Here is a 22,329-nt window from a genome sequence, read left to right on the forward strand (position 1 = left end):
TTTTTTTCGACCTTTTTTTCGACCCCTCCAATCCAATTGATCTCTCAAACGTACTCTTCAAAAAACACTCGGAGAAGGTGGGAGTGAGAGAGAAAATTGAGTTTGTGGTGGGAAAACAGGGAGGAGAGCAGAGAAGATGGGAGTGGAGAGAAAATTGGGTTAGTTGAGGGAAAATAGAGTGGAGAAGGTGGGAGTGGGAGAGAAAATTGGGTGAGTTGAAGGAAAATAGGGAAGAAACTGATATTCTTTTTTAAAAAAAAAAAAAAGAAAAAGTTAAATTCAAATTCAAATCTAACTTTCAAAATAAAATAAAAATAAAGTAAAATAAAGTAAATAAATAAAATAAAATAATAAACAAAAGAACAAAGTGTTGTATCTCCAACTTCTTAGAAGATTACCCCTCCATTGAATCAAAAAATATTTCTTGTAGACAAAGATAATCAATTGAATTTTGCACTTTAATTTTCTAAACAAAATGTATCTTGCATACTAATTAAACAATCAAGAGCAAATTAAAAGATTGTTTCATAAAGATCACATGGAATTGAATTCGTTCTTAAACAAAAATTAAAGAATCAACATGCTAAATTAGAAGAAAAATGGAAGAAACTCTCAAATAAATTGAATATCCATGATCCTCTTACCTCTTAGAAGATTATCCCTCTTGGAATAAAAGATTGATGAAATATCTTGCTGGAAGTTTTTCTCCATTGAAATAAAAGATTGTCGGAATATTTTTTAGGAAAATAAAATGACAGAATTAGATGGGAGATTTGTGAAAAAATGATATTTAAAGAGAATTTGGGTGAAAATTAGAGTTGGATTTATGAGTCAATCAAATATAACTGAAAATTGATTAAGATTTACGGAAAAATGAGTTATATATAGAAAAGAAATGAAAATAACCGCTTCATGGGTTTCGAACTCATAACTTCATACCTTAAGGGCCAGCCGTGCGCTTAATTTGACAGAAAGGAGAGGATTTTCGGAAAGTTGTTATGCATTTACAAGATTGCCATTGAAAATATGTGAGAAAAAATGATTTGTAGGCTATGTGATTCGAACACAGGACATCAAAGACGTGTGCGTGAGGAGAAGACGACACGTGGCATGCGTAGATTGGCTGAAGAGTGGAGAAGGTGCGCACGTGAAGTCTTTCGAAAATGTGAAATAAAGGAATACGATCGGTTGGGATTCGAACTCGCGACCTTGAGGTGTTTACGCACATGGAAGTATTGAATCTTTTTGGTTATTTACCAATTGGTCTATGTTTTTCAATTTACCCGTTTTTGTTTGTTCGGACTTCGTTTTAAGTGTTTTTCATTGCATTGGGTTCGTAATGGAGTCTAGATTCTAATTATGTATAAAATTATAAGAATAATGAATATATGCATGATATAGGTAGTGAGAGCCTAGGCCTTTACGTTTTTGGTAGAGAGAGAAAATGTAGAGAGAAAATATGCTATTGTCATATAATTTTAATTGCGTGAGAGAGGGAATTAACAAACTTTGAAATTTGAGGTTTTCTTATTTCGAAATTTTTTAAATGACACAAAAAATTTGTTGATAATTAACGACGCTTTAAATGTGTTAAGAAAAATTAAATTGTGTCAATAGAATTGTGTCAATAAATAATTTTCAACGACACAATTGTACCTCACCCCATCTTTTTTATTTTCAACGACACAATATCTTGATTAGTAGTGTCATCAAAACTCATTTTTCTAGTAGTCGAGGGAGAAGAGAAATCGGAGGGGCCAAGATTCTTCAACAGCAGTCTCTTAGATTGGTGGGTTCGACGGTAGTCCTTTAGACAATGTTTGCTTGTTCCACGGTGTTTGCTTGTTCCACGGTGAGAGATTAGTGGGTTTGACGACAGTCTCTTAGATTTGAAAATGAGTTATGTTGTTTTCTGTTTTTTGGTAGGGAGAGAGAGAAAATGTTGAGCAAATTGTAAAACTCTTTTTGAATGTCGCGCGAAGAGGGAATTGAAAATTTTTGAATTTTTGGTTTTTTTATTTCAAAGTTTATTTAATGACACAAAAAATTTGTCGTTAATTAATGATACTTGAAATGTGTCAAGAAAAATTAAATTGTGACAATAGAATTGTGTCAAGAAATAGTGTGTCACTTCTATTTTCAACGACACATTTTACTCCTACCTTACCCCTTTTTTATTTTTAACGACAAAATGTTTTGATTTGTAGTGTCGTTAAAACCCAAATTTGTACTAGTGTGAGGCTATCTAGTGTAACCTTGAACTTTATATAGAAACATAAGCATGAATCAAGTTCGAGTATATAACCCAAATGGTCGATAGTATATGAATAAGAGGTTGGATACCTTATTCTGGGGATACTAAGCCCGCTTTGTAGTTTGTACAAACGATGTGATCCTAAATTGTTCACGTAGAGACATAGAAGTGAGGACATCCTATGTAAAGGAGTTTACATAAGACTGGAATGATGAATTTGTCACTTTTGAGTTAAAACACTGTTAACTGTATAAAACTGACTATTTTGATTATTGATGACTTAAGTAACTTAATCTTAATCCTGAGTTAACTATAAATTTCTATTCACACGAAATTATCCTTAGACCTGCATAGGTAAGGATAGCTCAACAACGCTAGCACAATAAGCATCCCAATTCAAGGGTAAGACTGGGTTGATGACTAGCGACATAGGGTGCAAGACAAAATTCACTCATACTCATTTTAGGGTTAGTAGATAGCTTGTTCTTTTAAGAACTAAATCCAAGTCTTGAACAACGAGCCCCACCCTCTCATAGGCCCAAGAGGAATTTGATTTATAACAGGTTAGACCTTAAACCAATTGTTTAATAGTGAATTAGTGAGACTTAAACAGTATTTTGACCAAACTAAGATTATGGACAACCTATGAAGGATAAACTTACTGATCATGGTTATATCTGATGGACACAAATATATCTATAGTGAAGAGAGTGCAAAACTATGAGACTTTAATGGAATAACTCATTAATTAACAAATGTTGATTAGCTCGGTCTAAAAGAGTTCAGCCAGTCAATCTCGAATTGTTGGAGCTCATAATCTATAGGTTCATTAGATTCCTCTACTAGCTCATATGGAATTAACTTAGAAGAATATGTTGGAATAATTCGAATTGTTCGAATTAGGTAAAGAGAGAAAAACCGACAAATATATGTGATATTACCGTCAGTTATAAGTTTTAGATAGAGCTTTATGTTTAAATATGATTTAACTATAAAAAACATGAATACAAATTCATATTTGAAAGCTCATAATTGATGGAAATGGTCAAAGGTGTAAAAAGTCAAAATGTTGACTTTTTTATTTTGAAAAGTCAAACTTTGACTGACTTTATATTCAAATGTGATTTAAATTTTAGAAAAATGAATGCGAATTCTTTCTCGGGAGGTCGGAATTAGTCATGACGAACAAAATGGTAAAAAGTCAAAATTTTGATTTTTACTTTTTACTTGAAAAAGTCGAAGTTTGACTTTAGCTTGAATGTTCAAATGACCATATTGTCCTTGGTCTAATGTTAGTGGAAAAATCCAATATTTTGTTGGATAATTTCACTAACACTTAGTGAAAAAAATGGCAACATAAGATGAAGACACCTAGCCCACTAAATTCCACTAATGGTTAGTGGAATGTGAAATGTGAAATGTTGAGATTTTGTGAACTAATTACATGAAAAAAGCTATTTATTGACTACTTTTTGAATTGAAAAAAACTTTTGTCAAAATTTGTAATTTTGAATTACGAAATTCTCCCCAAATTATTTCTCTTCCAAATCTTAAACCTAAATCTCACCTTCCAATTTTCATCGTTTTCTCCAAATTTCTTTCACTTAACGGGTCCCACAATCCGGTTCTAAGTCCGAAAAATAACGAATAAACTTCAGCAATGGTCCTGGGTTCGTGTTCGTGAGGAGATATCAAGGAATCGAAAAACTACGAAAGAATGTTTTTTATTAATCCTAATTTCATTTAATTAGGATAGTTTGTAGCATGTTAATTTCTAAATAGTTTAGGATGCAATTAGAGTAGAATTGCTCCATATTTCTGTTGCGCATGTCTCTTTTTCTTTATGTGAAAATAACAAGATGATGTATCAAACTCTTGACATAGAGGATATAGGGGCTCTCGATAACCAATATGACGAAATGCTTATTGAAACAAGATCTTGTTGATGCTTAAAATTAAGGGTCTGGCAAAATATAAAATGAAAATTAATTCAATGACCCAATGTTTTAAAATTTGCATAAATGACAAATTAACAATCCCAACCTAATTAAAATTTTCGAATGATCAAAATGCCTTCATAGTTAAAAATTCGAAATTACTTTGGATTATCGTCTAATTGTTATCGGATCGTCATCTGATTACCACTAACTATCAATGATATTGATTGTTATTTGATCGTTGTTTTAGTGTCGTGTGATTGCTATCTTTTACTAATTGCTAATGGTACCGATTTGTCATCTCATTGTTATCTAATCTAATATTGATTATTATTTAATTGCAAACGATACCGGTTGCTACATCTAATGGACATACACTTTTTTATAATTACTAAGTAGTTTTTTATAATCAACTCATTACCTTTCATCATCTATCATATTAAGTAGTTTCTAATTGCCATCATATTGTTATATGATTATCTTCTATTTTTTGTCAATTGCTAAGGATTTTTGTTATTACATTATGATTACCATTTGATTACCATATATTTTTTGTCAATTACTATATAGTTTTTTATTACTATCCATTTTTGTAATCTTTTCTCAATTTTAGTTAGTCTTCTAAGATAGTCATTTGATTACTTTCTACCCATTTTCTTTTCTTCAATTTTAGTTAGTCTTCTAAGATAGCCATTAGATTACCTTTTGAGAATCATTTGATTACCTTTTAATCTTTTAACATAATTAGTAGTTTCTAATATTGTCATACGATTATTTTTTTTTTGTCAGTTAGTAGCTTTGGTTGCCTTTCAATTGCCATTTATTTTGTCACACAGTTACTAGTTTAAATTAACCATTGAAGCAAAAAAGTAATGGAGACCTTAATGATTAAGTAACTTTGGTCAAGAATTTGAGTGTTATGTCATTTTTGTGATTTCTTGATGATATGGTTGCTATATGATAATTAGCCAATAATGATGGTTGTTATCTAATTACTATATCATATTGATTCTTAATGTTATTAAATACAACTTGATCATGATTGATATTTTTCTAATTCCTATTTGATATTAATAGTTATTTGATTGATATAGATTATTAATGAATTGTTGTTGAATAATTATCTAATTGTTGTTTGATTAAATATGGAAGGAAATTTTTTTTGGTTCAAGTTAAATGGAATTAAAGAAAGAAAAATGAAAAAAATACAAATCTAGATTTAAGTTGTTTTTATTATTATAATTATAATTATATATGTGTATGTATGTAATGGAGTAGTTAAAAAAATTAAAAGAATTGGATAAGTAGAAGTTTCATCCTTATTTTTCCAAAAAGAATGAACAAAATTATATATAAAAAAAAATAACGATGCAATTTTAATATAGAAGGGTAGTTGAGTTTTTCTTTTTTCTATTTTTTTTTTTTTTTTTTGGTACTAGCTTGTTAAAGAGAATCTTGGTCAATTGGGTGAATTTTGATATAAATGAAAAATTAGACATTGAAGTTGTGGTTGCAAACATATAAATGTATTTTGCTATCTAATGTAATTTTTCTGAAATTAATATGCTATTGATTAGTCTATTTTCTAACATTAATATTCTTTTTGAATTATTCTTCAATAATAATACTGTTCTTCATCTACTTATGAAAGTAACGAACATAAATGTCTATGTCGATTCTTCTTCTGTTTTTTCTTTTTTTATTTGAAACAATGTTATTGTATATATTTGAGATAGAGTTAAAAAATTTATGAAAATCATATAAATAAAATAATTCAATTTTAAAGAATTTACGAAAATCATATAAATAAAATAAAATAACTATTTATTAATTTACATTTAATTTAATATAATTAGAACTTATATAAAATATTTGTTTTATCAATTTAAGTTTTTTAAAAGTTAATACAAGTTAGGTTATTTTTTCTCAACAAAATAAGATATTGTAATTTAAGAATTTTTTATAAGATAAATATTCATTTAAATTTAAATTCAAATATATTATTAAAAATAATAAGAATTACAATATAAAAAGTTCATATATAGGCTTTTGTCTACTTATTATGAGACATTTTCAAATATACTAAAATAGACCAAAATATTTACAGAATATAGTAAAATTTCATACATTGATAGATTTTGAAACTTTGCTATATTTTGTAAACATTCTAGTGGTTTTGTCATTTATAATAATTTATCTATTCTAATTCTATAATGCAAATTGAGATCAATATACATGCATAAAATAAAAATAAAAAGGATAAAAATGTAAAATGGAAATGTCGAAAATCTGAAAGCCAATCTTTCATAAGGGTATAAAAAACTATTCAAAATCCTCTTCGTCGGTACATTTAGGATATGTGAAAATCCCTAGATGTCGGGACATCGTAAAATACTGCAAAATAAATACTTAATCTAAATACTAAAGAGAATCTAGCATGCTTGTGAGTTAAAGGTCCCTAAAGAATTTATGCTTCAAGTAATTTCGTTACTTGTATGAATATGTAGAGATAATATTACACTTATGAAAAAAATAAATATTTTTTAAACAAGGTAGAAAGTTGAAAGGTTATATATTATAGTTTAGCCAATTTTTAGTTAAAAATTTATTAAGTTGTGACTCGAAATAAGCAAACTGTATTTAAAATATGCACCCAACAAAGTTTCAAAGTTCAAACTACAAATCTATGAATATAATATTTTACTTGGGAAGTGTTTTTTTCCTTAAAAAATGGGAATAGCATAAGGAATATGTTATGTTATTCCAATTTGATGAACCCTTCAAATTAATTGTGTTTGAAGGAACACGGAAATTTCACCCGCATGAAGCAGCCCTCCTAACTAAGCCCCCACTCTTGATTTCCATTTCAAATTCATTGACTTTTTTCTTCCTTTTTTACTATAAAATTAATAATACTAATTATTCTAATAAATAAACACACCTTAAATCGTATAGAGTTTAATAAAAATATTGAAAATATTTATAAATATATTAAAATGTGAATGGTTTATGGTTGTTTTTGACGTCTATTCGCAATTTATCACTGGATCCCGAAATTTTAATCCATTAGAAACTTATCAAATGTTAATAATAATAAGAATAATAAATAAATTATTAAAAGAATCTAATCACCCCATTTAAAATATTTTACTTCCTCAATTAATTAATTAATTAAATAAATAAATAAATAATTGCATCCGCACGTACCTTCTCATAGCCGCGCTCCACGGTATAAATTACACACAAACTGAGATCATTTTGCTCACCGGAGTTTTTTGAGCATTTTCTCGCCGAAGTTTTTCACTTTCTCGGCTTCCAAACACCACCTCTGCTTCGCCAACCATGGCTTCTAATTCTCCTTCTTCAAATCGCCTTCGTGTAGGCTACGCTTTTCCCCCAAACAAAGAGCGCAATGTAATTCGGCCATCTCTAATCGACTACGCCAAGTTCCATGGCGTCGACCTTGTTCGTATCGACCTCCAAACGCCGCTCCTCCACCAAGGTCCATTCCACTGCATCATTCACAAACTCTACGACGATGCTTGGGCAGAGAATCTCCAAGACTTCGCCTCCAAGAATCCTGACGTCGTCGTCGTAGATCGCCCAGACCTGATCTCTAAACTCTACAACAGAGTCTCCATGCTCGATGTAGTGAGCCAGGTGAAGGTTTCCGACTCTGGCGTAAGAATCGAGGTGCCGAAACAGATACTTGTCAAAAAGGAGGAAGAAGCAATCGATTCGATTATGAATTTAGAGTTGAAATTTCCAGTGATTGCTAAGCCGATGGAGTCAGATGGAAGTGCAAAATCGCACGAAATGTCTCTAGTCTTTAACCGACGCGGATTAAAGGAGTTGAACACGCCCGTACTTCTACAGGAATTTGTGAACCACGGCGGAGTAATGTTCAAAATCTACGTTGCTGGAGATCAATCGGTGTGTGTTAAGCGGAAATCGCTGCCGGATGTGGAGGGGACGGAGGAAGAACTAGAGAAGAAAACGGAGGGCGCGATGAAGTTTTCGCAGATATCTAGGGCAGAGGAGAAGAGTGAGAAATGCAACGGCGAGGCGAAAAAGGAGGAGAAAGAGATTGAAATGCCGCCGGAGAAGATAGTGAGGGAGGTATCGAGAGGGTTGAAGGAAGCGATGGGGATTAGGCTGTTCAATTTTGACATGATAAGAGATGGAAATGGAACGTATTATGTGATTGATATAAATTACTTACCAGGATTTGCAGTTCTGCCGGAGTACGAGCCGTTTCTGACGAAATTCTTCAAGGAAGTGACGGAGAAGAAGGTGGATGAGGTGGCGTCTGCCATTGAAGACGATAAAGCAAAACCACGGTGCTGCAGTTGTTTCCAAAGAACGTGAAAGGCTGTTACAACAATCGAGGAGCATTAAATTCAACCCTTTTTTTCTTTTAAAAAACGTTTGTATTCGAGGAATTCTCCTTTAATAGAATAAAAAAGAAAAATTACAAAATATATCACCAAAAAATATAATAAATGATCTGGGAAGAATTTAATAGTTTTGGTATAATTGGTAAATAGTTTCCTATATTTGAAAACTTCTCTAGTTTTTCATTAAAGTTTAGGTTGAAATGCTCCTTTCTAAATTTTAGTAACTTTTTATATAAAAAACATTTGTGAAATTTAATTGTGGGTAATATTTAGGTACATTAGGAATATATTATTTTTTTTTTCTGGATTCTCATCTTTTACATTAAAAAATATATACTAAATATTCTATATAAGTAAAAATCAGTAAAATTTGTCGCCTTCTAAATTGTAATTATATAGTTTAATAAATTGGAAATTATATGGGGTAGGTTTTAGCTGACACATATTTTTTAAATTTTATAAATATGATAAATTTTAATCTCTAAAATATTTTCGAAAAATTTTCTACTTTCAAATTTTTATTATTTTCAAACTGCTCTGCCTCCGTTATTGATGAACTCTTATTGATGCTTCATCTTCTACTTTCTCTTTTTCTTTTTTTAAATCTCTATATCATATTTGTATTCATAATAAACAATTTAATATAATAATAAAAAATGTTTGTTTCTCTCGAACATTATTCTTGGATTGGTTTTTGTAGGTTGTCTAAAAAATTAAAAAAAAAAAACAATAAAAAAGCTATCGTTCCTTTAAACTTCTTTCAAATGGTTGTTTTCAAACACGACAATATTCTCTCTTTTCAAAATACATTCCATCTTAAATAGTTTATTATTCTCTAACTACCATTCAATGACTTATTTCTTCTCCCGTTGTTATTGTCCTAATCATCTAATATTTCTTCTCCCACTTTTTAAGACTCCAATCATTATTTTTTCTCCCACTTTGTATCAGTTTTGTATAGTAGTGTTGTGATGTATTTATTTTATATGTATTAATTGGTTGATATACTTACTTTGTAATTTCCATTTTTTTCAAATTTTATGCAATTCAATGTAGTATTATTAAATATATGAATGATATAACTTAGTGTAGCAAACATATAATATATATCAAAATGTACTAGTGAAGTATATTAAGTGTATCATCAAAATCTCAAGTGTATCAAGTGTATTTTAATCAATCGAGCATATCGGTAGATATAGAAAATATACTAACAATACATCAAGGTTATCAAACATATAAACTGCATCAAGTGCATTAAATCTGTTGAGTGTATCGGTGAAAGTATAAAATGTTTATCAGTAGTGTATTAAGTGTATCAAACTTATTAAGTGTATTAAACCTAATCAAGTGTATCGATAATGTAATGTATCATGCATAGTGCATCAATTGTCCTTAATTGATTAAGTGTATTTTCAAAGTTTAACAAATGTATCAACAACATATCAAATGTATCAAACCAATGATGTGTATCAAGTGTTATTTAATTCATCGAGTGTATCAGAAAAGCATAACAAGTGTATCAACAACACATCGAGTGTATGCGTGAAAATGTTGATAATTCTAGTGCGTAAATTTGTAATTTTTTATTTTTCAGATGTGGATTGGGATTAAATTTTGCCATTTTTACAAATTAAAAAGTGGTGTGCTATAGACCTAATATATCAAACTAATTTTACTAAATTTTCAAGAAACCCTTAATAAAAGGCATAAAAATAAGAGAGACCCGAGTTGTACTAAGTTTCTTTCTTTAATTTTTAGTTTGTTTTTATTGTTGAATAAATTTTGGAATGACTTAAAAATACAAAAAGTGATTTTGAGTCACTCTCGAATCTATTATAAATTTAATTTTAAATATTATGTCTCTCGTAGAAAAAGGCATTAGAATAAAAGCATCATCATATGTAGCCTCAATTTGACAATAATAATTTATTGAGGTATAATTAAAAAATCTTCAAAGATGTAATGCGATGTTCCATGAATAAATTGTTGCTTTCACTTTTTAATCTTTGTGTCCAATACTTTTTCAATATTTTTTCTAATTTAATATAGTGTATGGAGAAAAATAATTGTAAATAAAAATAGGAGTTTTTTTTTAAAAATAGAAGAAATAAAAAAACAACCTATTTACCTTTCATAGAACAAAATTCGTCACACTATCATTTTTCCATGAAGTGTAAATATTTTGTCAAAAGTAAAATTTTCTATAACAAACTACTCAAATATTTACCGTCCGTGTAACAAAGACCACAAAATTAGTCAGTTTTTAAATATTTCAAGTTTGCCCTTTTTATCTTTTTCTCCTCCCTCCAATTTTTTTATTGTCTTCCTATCTACTCCTTTTTTAGCTACGATTTCTTCCATCTTTCTTTTTTTTTCTTTGGTTTTTAGATTTCTTCCATCTTCCATCATATTTCTTTTTATTGTCTTTCTCTTTTTTTAGGTGTGTGCATGTCTTTCTTCTTTTTTCTTCTTTTTCATTTTTCTTTTCATTCATGCATGCATGCATCGTATCGTCTTTTTTTTTTTTATGTTGTTTAGATTAGGTAACCAAATATAAATGATGGTGTATAAAGAATCTTGAAAAAATTGGTTTGACATTTAAATTATGGTAACAAAAACTAAAAGATTGTGTATAAAGGATATTGAAAAAAATCGTTTATAGAAAAAAAAAATCATTTAGATTTGGAATCCCAAATCTAAACGATCATGTAGTCAAATCTAAACGATCGTGTAACCAAATCTAAACGATCGTATAGCCAAATCTAAATGATCGTGTGGCCAAAATCTTGAAAAAAAAAATCGTTTGGATTTGGAACCCCAAATCTAAATGATTGTAGCGAAATCTAAACGATTGTATATCAAATCTTGAAAAAAAAATCGTTAACCCCAAATCTAAACACGATCGTGTAGATCTAAACCATTGTTTACCAAATTTTGAATAAAAATGGTTTAGATTTGGGGTAGCCAAATTTAAATGATCGTGTAACCCAGTTAATTAAACGATAATGAAACCAAATTAAATGATAAAACTGAAAAAAAAAAACAAATATAAACGATCGTGTACCAAACAATAATCAAATTTAAATGATCACGCGTTATCAAATATATTAAATATATTACGCGCATTGTTGACGGAACATTTTTTGTATTTGCCGTTTTTTTTATATTTTTTTAAAAAAGGCCTACTAGAAAACACAAACATTAAGTGTTAAATTTGTAATTTAAAAGAAAAAGAATTCTAAAATTCCGTTGGAGTAGTAACAAATCTAAAAGGGAGTCAGTAACAAATCTAAAAGATTAAAAAGAAAAAAAAAAAATCCATGCATGCATGAGATTTGGTGCAAGAACCGACTAGTGGTTGCGTTTATTATATTATGTTATACATAACGTGACTTTATTTATTTATTTAATTTTTATAATAAAGTATAATTGAGAATTGTCTTTTGCTTGGTGGCTGCCACTTTCATTTTATATAGAGATACCAAAACCACAGTCAAATGAAAATATGCTTGTCAATATTTAAATCAGTCAGGAAGATTTCTTTCAACATTCTTTCTAAATACTTGTAAAACTTAAAAATATGATGGGTTTAATCCAATATAAACAAAAGTATTAATAACAAAATCAACTAATACATTTTGTAAAATTGAAATCTTCGTATCCATATTTTAATTCTAAGAAATTTTAAACACAGTTATTGGTTTCGAAAAGTTGGAATATGGGCTCAAAGCAGATTATTTTAAAAAATCAATATCGATGGGAAGAAACTTTGAAAAAGTTATGAGATAATCAGAATATCCTCTAGTTAATTCTAAAATAATTAACTGATGTATTAGCTAGAGGGATAGTAGAAATAAATAATACATAAAACTTTGGTAACCCAGTTCGGCAAATACTACATTCGTTTGAGGAGTTGCGCACAGCTCATATGAATAATATTATTAAGATTCATAATAGTCAATATACATCAATTCAGCAACTGGTATTCTCCTCAAATATATGACTATCTTAAAGTACTTAATAACTTAAGAATTCAGGCTCCCTTGAACATATGAGTGAATTTTCTTGAAGATGTCTTCATACTCCCAAGAGTTTAAGGTGATCTCTTGATCACTACTTCTTCTTTCACATTAGTACTCATCATGAAGTTCAACACAGGTCAACACGTTGAGACCATAGATAGATAATTACACTACCTTCTTCCGCTCATAGTTACTGCAATGCAAATTCGAATAACAGCTCCAAAAGTTTTCTATGTTCGTCAGTCGTACCAGAACCCACAAGTTTCGTAGTCTATATATATATATATATATTTCCTCAAGAACAATCTAAAAAAGATAATCATATAAGATTTTTAAAATAAAAGAGGATCTTTTATCTTTTTGGAAGTAAATAACTCATTAATAAAATATAATCTCACAAAATCTTTTTGACAAAATCAAAACAAACTCCCCGTTTTGTCAAAAAGAGGAGATTTCTTTTCAAGTTCAAGTCAATGCTTCTCAAAGACTTCCAATAAAGCAACAGTCAGCAAACGTCAATATTCAACCACATAACAACACAGCAGATCAACACAATCATCAACAGATCATCACAAAATCATACACTTCAGAACATCATCATTTCTTTTCTCTACCATATAGCAAGTACTACAATAGAAAAACACATCATACGATTATAATCCTGCCTGTTAATGACAATGAAAAGCCTAAATTTTGTGAATCTTGTTAGCTTGGTAAGGTATATAAGCTTCCATTTAATATTTCTCAAAGTCGGATAGCTGATATATTTGATCTAATTTACTGTGATTTATGGAGACTCGCTCCAATCACCTCCACTGATGGATTCATATATTACATACTTTTTGTTGATGATTTTAGCAGGTACAATTGGATCTATTCTCTTAAACAAAAGAGTGAAGCCTGTGAAGTGTTCAAACACTTTATTACTTATGTGAAAACTCAAATCTCCAAGACAATCAAAGTATTTCAATCAAACAATGGTGGCGAGTTTATTAAAATTCACAAGTTATGCAATGAAATGGGCATATATCTAGATAGTCGTGTCCCTATACTTCCACTCAAAATGGGCGTGTCGAAAGGAAACACCGTCGTGTGATAGAAATTGGACTTATATTATTGGCTCAAGCAACGTTACCTCTATATTTTTTGTGGGACTCCTTCTTAACTGCTACCATGATAATAAACACAATGCCAACAAAGGTGCTAAATGACAAATCCCCAAACCCTCTTTAAACTTAAACCAAACCTCACAAACTTAAAAGTATTTGGTTGTGCTTGTTGTCCTTATCTAAGACCATACATACCACATAAGTTTGACTTTCACACCTAAAATTGCATCTACCTCAACTCGAGCTCTTTACATAAAGGTTTCAAATGCCTCACCTCTTTAGGAAAAATAATAATTTCCCAACATGTTCAATTTAATGAACAAGATTTTCCTTCCTCAACATTGTTTTCTAATTTTCCCAATCAAAAGCATTATGTAATCAACCTAACATTACCTTGGCCCATATACCCAATTAGTCCAACCCAATTTCCTCAACTCCCAACCCATTATCTCCTCTATGTAATACTCTAAATAAAACTAACCCTTTTCAATCGGCTAATAAAGATCCAATTTTTTCTTCTCAGCATGCACACTCCAACCTAAGTCCACCGACTCACTATCCCACATCCCAACTGGCCCATTCTCCTACTTCACCATCAGTCCATCTTTCATCTTGCCCTATCTCTTCACCGATTGCCCTTTCCTCACTTAACCCACCTAATCTAAATGTAGCTGATACCTCCCATTCTTCTCTTTTTCTTCGACGAGTTCTTTATTAATCTCCTATTCTAACACCCTAGTCATAAATTCCCACAAAAATACCATCCCTTTACCCTCTCATCCTATGACAACTCGAGCTAAAACAAGTATATTCAAACCAAAAACCCTTCTCTTCACGTCTCTAATTGACTGGTCATTAATGGAACCGACGAGGGGTTAAGGATGCTTTGGTTACTCCCTCATGGAAACAAGCAATGGATGAGGAGTATAATGCTCTAGTAAAAAATCAAATATGGTACCTAGTTCCACCATCTCTTGATTTGAATGTGATTGGTAGTAAGTGGGTATTTCGAATTAAGAAGAATTTTGATGGGATGATCTAATGGTATAAGGCACGTCTTGTTGCCAAGGGATTTTATCAAAATCTGGGTGTTGATTTCTTTGAAACATTCAGTCTGGTGGTTAAAACTTCAACAATTTGAATAGTTCTCAGCCTAGCAGTTTTGAAAGGTTGGTATTTAAGACAACTATTCTTTCATAATACTTTTCTTAATGGCAGTTTAATAGAGGATGTTTACATAGTTCAGCTTTTCAGGTTTGTTAACTCTACTTTTCCCAACTATGTTTGAAAATTGGATAAAGCGATATATGGTCTAAAACAAGCACCTCGTGCTTGAAATACTGCCCTCACCAATGAACTTTTGAGGTTTGGTTTCTTTAACTCAAAATCTGATTCCTCTCTTTTTATCTTCAGAAATCATAATTCTTTCTTTATGTTTCTGGTTTATGTGGATAATATGATAGTTAAGAGCAATAATTTTGGTGAGATTGGTAGATTGATAACTATGCTTGAGGCTAAATTTGCTTTAAAAGACCTTGGGCCTTTACATTAGTTTCTTGGGTTTTAGATTCATTATCTTGAGTCTAAGTTTATTATGAATCAAGTAAAATATGTTGACGACTTATTACATAAGCTTCAACTCACTGACTTAAAACCAGCTCCGTCCTCGAGTGTCCTAGGCAAGCATCTATCCGTTACTGATGGCACACCTTTAGAGGACCCACTTATATATCAAAGTACTCTTGGGGTTCTTAAGTATCTCACTTATACTTGTCCTAACATATCCTATATAGTAAATCATCTTAGTCAATTTTTGCAGAAACCTACTGATCTTCATTGGCAGGCTGTTAAATGGGTACTTCGATATATTAGTGGTACTAAGCGTCATGGCCTTTCATTTCAACTAAATACTGACTTGTTTGTAACTTCTTTCTCTGATGTCGATTAGGCTTCGTATATTGATGATCGCAAGTCATTTTATGCATACTTTGTATTTATAGACAATAATTTGGTTTCTTGGTCCTCAAAGAAACAAAGTATTGTAGCTCGTTCAAGCACTGAATCTGAATATCGTGTATTAACACATGTTGCATTGAAAATTATTTGGCTAAAACAACTACTTTCTAAAGCTGCTCTTCCTATCCATACTAAACCTATATTGTGGTGTGATAACACTAGTGCAAGGGCGAATGCAACCAATCATGTCTTTCATGCCAAAACTAAGCACATTGAAGTAGATGTGCATTTTGTTCGTGATCAAGTTCTTCATGGTGCACTTGAAGTTCGGTATATACCGTTGTTGAATCAATTGGTAGATTTTCTTACAAAGCCTATCACTCATTCTCATTTACAATGTTTAAGGTCCAAACTCGATGTAATTGAATTACCCTCTCTTTTGAGGGGGAATATTAAAGAAGGAAGCCACACAAGCAATACACATGGATCTCTTACAAATGCCACCTCAGCATCCAATCATTAATCCTCACAGAATTGTCATAAAATTCCTAAACATTCAAATCGTTAGAAATTGGTTGGAGGAATATTTCCTCAACCAATCTCTTGCTTACTCATTTATCAATTGTATTGGGTTGTTACAATTATTTTATTCTTTTTCTATTCCATCATTTTAGGGTTTACCACCATATAAATTGTCCTTATCTTCATTTACTAATATACAAGAAAAGAGAGAAATATTATCTCAACAAAAATCCCTCTCTCAGCTTTCCTTTCTGCACTTGGTAAAGAAACGAAATGAAATTAGTTACACCTAATTTTTATTCGAAAAAAGCTATTTTGTTTCAAAAAAGTAAAAAACAATAGATTTAAATCCTATTAGTTTAAAAGAAGAAACCCAAAATAAATTCATGGAGAAGAAGAAAGAAAAAATTCAATCCGTTCATTTTTGTCTTTAATCATTTTCTTAAAGAATGTTGAATAAAAAGTTCTCTACCTCCTTTCAAAAGTGGATGTAAGCAACTTGCTGAACCACTATAATCTTCACTTGTCTACTCTTCACTTCTCTTCATCTTCCATTGAAGTTTATTTCCTATTCTCTCTCAGTGAACATGCAAAGTAAAATAAGAAAAGTAAAGTGAAAGGAAATGACAGCTTGTAAGAAATGATGAAAAGGTGAGAGAAATTAAGCAGAGGATAAAAAGGTAATCTCTATATTTAATGATCTACTTTTAACACGTGTCCTAAGATGACCTTTTTCAAAATACAAAGAAACTATTTTTTTTCTTAAGAATTGGTATCAGGGCCATCAAAAGGAAAGAAATTACTTTAGTTGTACTTTGACTACTACAAAGTACGAAATTGAGACATTTGATGGGAATTGAGACTTTACCCTTGTCGACAAAAAGAATTACTTCAATCTTAGGTTCACAAAAGGCCTTGAAAGCTTCAAAAGACCCCAAAGAACTCCATTCAACTTTGGTGAAATCAGAAAGAGAAACAATGGAAGAGGTAGCTTAAGGTACACTTGTTATGAATATTACTAATAATGTGTTGAGACAAGTAACTGATAAAACTACTGCTTTTGCTACTTGGGAGAAATTGAAGGTATTGCATGAAAAGAAAGATTTACCAAACAAGATTTTCATAAGGGAAAAGTTATTTTCATTTAAAATGAATTAGAATAAGAATCTTGATGAAGATTTAGATGAGTTCAAGAAACTTATCAATGCTCTTAATCAAACTGGGGAGAAGTTGGGTGCAGAAAGTGAAGCTGCCATTCTTATTAATTCGTTTCATGACACCTACAAAGAAGTGAAGACAACTCTAAAGTATAGTAGAAAGACAATCATTGTGAACTGAGTTATTACAGCTTTAAAAAGCAAGGAACTTGAATTGAAGACAGAAAAAAGACTTTAAATGGAGCAGAATCTTTATTCTCAATGGAAAAAAGAGTTGTCTTAGAAAAAATAGCAATAAGAAAATCAAAGATCAAGTAGAGATAAACTAGCGATGAAATGTTTCATATGCCACAAAGAACGACATTTTAAAAGAAATTGTCCTAAAAGGGGAAAGAACTTCAGAAGAGATGAAAACAGAAGATATAAACCTTACTGTAGAGAAAACTTCAACAGAAGATATAAAGGTGGAAGACTTATATACTGTGAAAAATTTGAACAAACCCAAGTATGCTTTAATTTCAGAAATTGAGAAAGGAATGAACTAGAACAATGACATCAAAGACTTTCACATATCAGTAAAAGAGGACTCACCGAACTACAAAAAAAGGGCTAATTCAAGCTGAAGGAATAAAAAGATTTGGCTTCTAGAAACACTGCATTTTTGGCAAGTCTAAAAGGTTGAAATTTTCTAAAGGAGAACATCATTTAAAAGGCACCCTTGACTATGTACATGGTGATCCTTGGGGGCCAGCTAGAACTCTTTCTTGGGGATAATAAAGGTACTCTCTATCTCATATAGATGATTTTTCAAGAAAAGTATGGACTTTTAAATGTTTTAAAAACTAGAAAGTTAAAGTTGAAACTTAAACTGAAAAGAAGATTAAATACTCAAGAATTGATGGTGATCATGTTTAATTTATTGGGCGTTATTTTGAATTCGTTTGATTGAGAATTAATTGATTTTGTGAAAGAGTTAACTAATTTTTTTTTGGATGAATATTTAATTATTTGAATAATTTGAAAATTTGGTGTTGTTAAAAATTGATTTAAAAGTTGTGTTATTGGTTTATTTAAATTAGTGGATTTTAAGAAATTTTGGTTAATTATTTTTGGGAGTGCTTAATATTGATTTTGTTGGAAAATATAGTTATTGAGGAAAATATAATTATATTTTGGGAAAAGAGAAGGGTTTTAGGTGATGAAAAATAATTATTGAGGAAAGAGAAAGGAATTTATTATGTTCGAAAAAGGGAAGGAAGAATAATAATTAATATAATAATAAAGTTTTATTATTATTATTATTATTATTATTATTATTATTTAAGGGTAACTTCGAGATGAGTGCAACCTTTCTTCTTCTCCATTCTTCTTCCTTAAACCCTAGCCACCGCGCCGCTCATCTTCCTTCACTGTTCTTCTTCGCCATGTCTTTTTTGAGTTTGTCGCTGTCGCCGACAACGTTTCCATCCCCGTTAGTCTCTATTTCCATTTAACAAGTCCACCCAAGCCATCCTCTTCTCTCTATCGGTGACGTTCCTCCTCCATTTTAAGCGACGTAACTTTTCATCTACCATGTCGTGTTTCTGTTTCTCTTTTCTCCATTTCGGCAAGCCACGTAGCGTCGTGGCCTCCTAAAGCCATCATTCTTCAAATCTCTTCCGTTTAGCCAAGTCGTCAACCGTCGTGAAGCTTATTTGTTGTCTGAGCCACATTCGGGAGTCATAAGCCATCTCCTTTAGTTGTGAGCCAGATTCTCTATCCATACAACCTGACCCTAAGCTGCTTACCCCTACCCTCTTCTGAGCCGTCTTTTCTCTATCCTAGCTGAGTTGAGCTGCTCTGCTTCCTCTTTTGTTAGTCAAGCCATCATTTGAGCCACTTTACTATTTTTGGTGAGTATTTGATTATTGGGTTTTCGGAATACCCATCAAATATTAATTTTGGTTCTAAATAATTTAATTTTTAGATTAAAGCTGAATTATTTTAATTAAAGGTTGTTGACAAATTTTTGAAGCAAACAGTGGAATTTTCTCACCAAGAAATTTAGCTACTCTCAAGGTAAGAGATTTCTACTACTGGACCTTATATTTAAGTTGGAATGAAAGTTGGAATGTATTGACTGAAAGGGCTTAACTGTTATATGTAGATTAGAATGCATTGATAGTTTACACTGAACAGAGATGGTTTGACTGTTATGCGTAGTTTAAAACCTATTTATGGCTATTGTTGATTGAACTGTGATACACATTAGTGTGTTTGTTTTTTACTGGCTATGTGTAGGCGATGAGTATTGTTAATAGTTCTAATTGTAGTTTGATGTGATTGTCTTCGACTATTTAGAATGAACTGAAAGGAAACTGTTAGCTTTATCTATTGAGTAGTATACCTTGCAGGCATGTGTCCTACGGGATCACCACTGTTGTGCATTATTCGGAATCACTAGACTGATATTTGCATCTTACGAGATCACTAGACTGATATGTGCATCCTACGAGATCACTAGACTGATATATGCATCCTTTGGGATTATTAGATTGATATGTGCATCTTACGAGATCACTAGATTGAGGTCTCTTATTGGATATATTTTATACTCATCATTTCATGTTTAACTTTTTTCAGGTAAAGGTAATCCGAGAGGTAGACCAGCGGGGGGCAAGAAGGACTCGTGATTGCCATATGGGAACACTCTTTCAAATACTTTCGCTTAACATTTTTACTATTTTTAAGTTTTAATGATTGAAATGAGTTTCATGTTTAGAACAACAATTTTTTTCTTGAGATTACAATACTTTTGAACTTTTATTTTTATTTGAAATAAGGCTCGAATAAACTTTCTTTGATGTCCATTTATTTTTTGAACAAATTTTATGATCTTTTATGTTTAAACGAAGTGTCTTTGTGTTAAAGTAATGACCTCAACTTAGTTTAAAAAGTTGGGTCATTACAGATGAGTTTGGTATATAAAAGCACATAACAGTTTCTTACACTCCTTAACAGAATGGAGTTGTTGAGAGGATGAATAGAACATTGATGGAGAGAGTAAGATGCATGATTTCATAGGCAAAAATCTCAGAAAATTTCTAGGTTGAAGCATTAATTACTGCCACATATACAGTGAATAGAAGTCCATTTGTTTCTGTAGACATGAAGACTCTGAAAGAAAGAAAGATCGAACCTATAACCTTTATGTGTATGTTTATTAGCTACCTTGATGGTATCAAAGGTTACAAGCTCCGAGATTTTTTTAACGAAAGAAGTCTAATAAGCAGAGATGTTGTTTTCAAGAAGAATGAAATCTATATGGAGTATATTAAAGTAACAACTTCTGCAAAACATAATTTGAATGAACCTTCTACCAATCATCAAGCAGAGATTCACTCAAATTTGAAAAACTCAAATCCTAGCATAAGTTATCAACTTCCAACAGAAGCTCTAACTAGCTTTCATCCTCAAGGAGAAGAAGAAGAAAATGCAGAAGACTTGACAAATTACAATTACAAGAGATAGAGGGAGAAGAACCATTAGGCCTCTTTCCAGATTTGCAAGAGCTGACTGCATAACTAACTCCTCAACAGACTCTACTAAGAAGAGCTTGATATTTATGAAGATGCTCTAAACAGTAACACAGCAATCAGTGGAAGAAAGCCATAAATGATGATGAACTTAATTCACTTTACAAGAATGATACTTGGGAACTAGCAGAAAAGCCATATAGAAAAAATACCATTCCTTGTAAATGGATCTTCAAGAAGAAGATGATTGGTGATTTGAATAACAAAGTAAAATTTAAGGTAAGACTAGCAGTTAAAGCCTTCAAGCAAAAGGATGATATAGACTATAATAAGATTTTTTTCCCCTGTTGTGAAACACACTTCTATAAGAATCTAACTGGCCATTGTAGCATGTGAGAATCTTGAGCTAAAGCAGCTAGATGTTGCTACTGCCTTCCCACATGGAAGCTTAGAGGAAGAAATCTTCATGGAACAACCTAAGGGTTTTGAAGTTAAAGGCAAAAAAAAGCTGGTGTGTAAGCTAAATAGGTTTTTATATGGCCTAAAGAAGTCTCCAAGGTGTTGGTACAAATGTTTTGATGACTACACCAGTAAGATAGGCTTTATTAGAAGTCTATATGACCCATGTGTCTACTACAAGAAGCTCATTGAAGGTAATTACATCTATCTTTTGCTTGTTGACGATATGCTACTAGTAGAGAGAGATCCAATTAAGTTAAAGGAATCAAAGCTCAACTAGGTGTTGATTTTGACATGAAAGACCTAGAGGCAACTAAGAAGATCCTAGGAATTGAAATATTGAGAGATATAAATTACAATGAGTTATCTTTAACTTAGAATACCTATACCACCAAGGTATTACGTAGATTCAATATGGCTAGCTCAAATGTAGTTCTATACCTCTAGCACAACACATTAAAATATCAGCAAGAGACTCACCTAAAGATCCAATTGACAAATAAGCAATGAGGCATGTGCCATACTCTAATGCTACAGGCAGTCTAATGTATCTAATGATCTATACTAGACCAAATCTAGCTCACAGTTCAAGTCTTTTGTCAGCCGGTATATGGGAAACCCATGCAAGATCCATTGGGAGGCAACTAAATGAGTTTTCAGATACCTAGTTGCAACTAAAATAGGGGGCTACTTTATAAGCCTCCTAATGATTCTAAACTACTAGTCAATGGCTTTGTAGATGCTGATAATTTTGATGGAGATCCCGATAAAAGAATATCACTAACTGGCTTTACCTTTACTTTGGGAGAAAATTTTTATCAATTGAAAATCAAATTTACATTCAGTAGTTGCCTTATCAACTACTGAAGCAGAGTTCAAAGTTATTTCTGAAGCTGTGAAAGAAGCTATATGGTTAAGGGGAATAATCTCAGAACTAGGCTACAATCAAGAAGCTATATATCTATGTGTGACAACCAAAGTGCAATTCACCTTACAAA

At 31.2% G+C, this 22,329-nt stretch overlaps 1 protein-coding gene and 1 long non-coding RNA gene across 2 annotated transcripts; both read left to right on the forward strand.

Moving 5' to 3' along the window:
- The first annotated feature begins 7,533 nt into the window (after positions 1–7,533).
- Positions 7,534–8,559, forward strand: LOC103498455 (inositol-tetrakisphosphate 1-kinase 1-like). The gene has a single exon (XM_008461057.2). It carries the CDS (start codon positions 7,534–7,536, stop codon positions 8,557–8,559), a length of 1,026 nt encoding a protein of 341 aa, XP_008459279.1.
- Positions 8,560–18,704: 10,145 nt separating this feature from the next.
- On the forward strand, positions 18,705–20,194 carry LOC103498371 (uncharacterized). The gene is made up of 3 exons (XR_539603.3): positions 18,705–19,249; positions 19,351–19,415; positions 19,980–20,194. It is a non-coding gene; the product is annotated as an uncharacterized LOC103498371 (long non-coding RNA).
- The last annotated feature ends 2,135 nt before the right edge of the window (positions 20,195–22,329 follow it).

The sequence above is a fragment of the Cucumis melo genome, chromosome 11, assembly GCF_025177605.1.
Source record: "Cucumis melo cultivar AY chromosome 11, USDA_Cmelo_AY_1.0, whole genome shotgun sequence".
In the NCBI taxonomy this organism is placed as follows: domain Eukaryota; kingdom Viridiplantae; phylum Streptophyta; class Magnoliopsida; order Cucurbitales; family Cucurbitaceae; genus Cucumis; species Cucumis melo.

What these genes read in the sequence shown, in the direction of transcription:
- LOC103498455 (XM_008461057.2), top strand. Translation starts at nt 7,534, where the DNA reads ATGGCTTCTAATTCTCCTTCTTCAAATCGCCTTCGTGTAGGCTACGCT.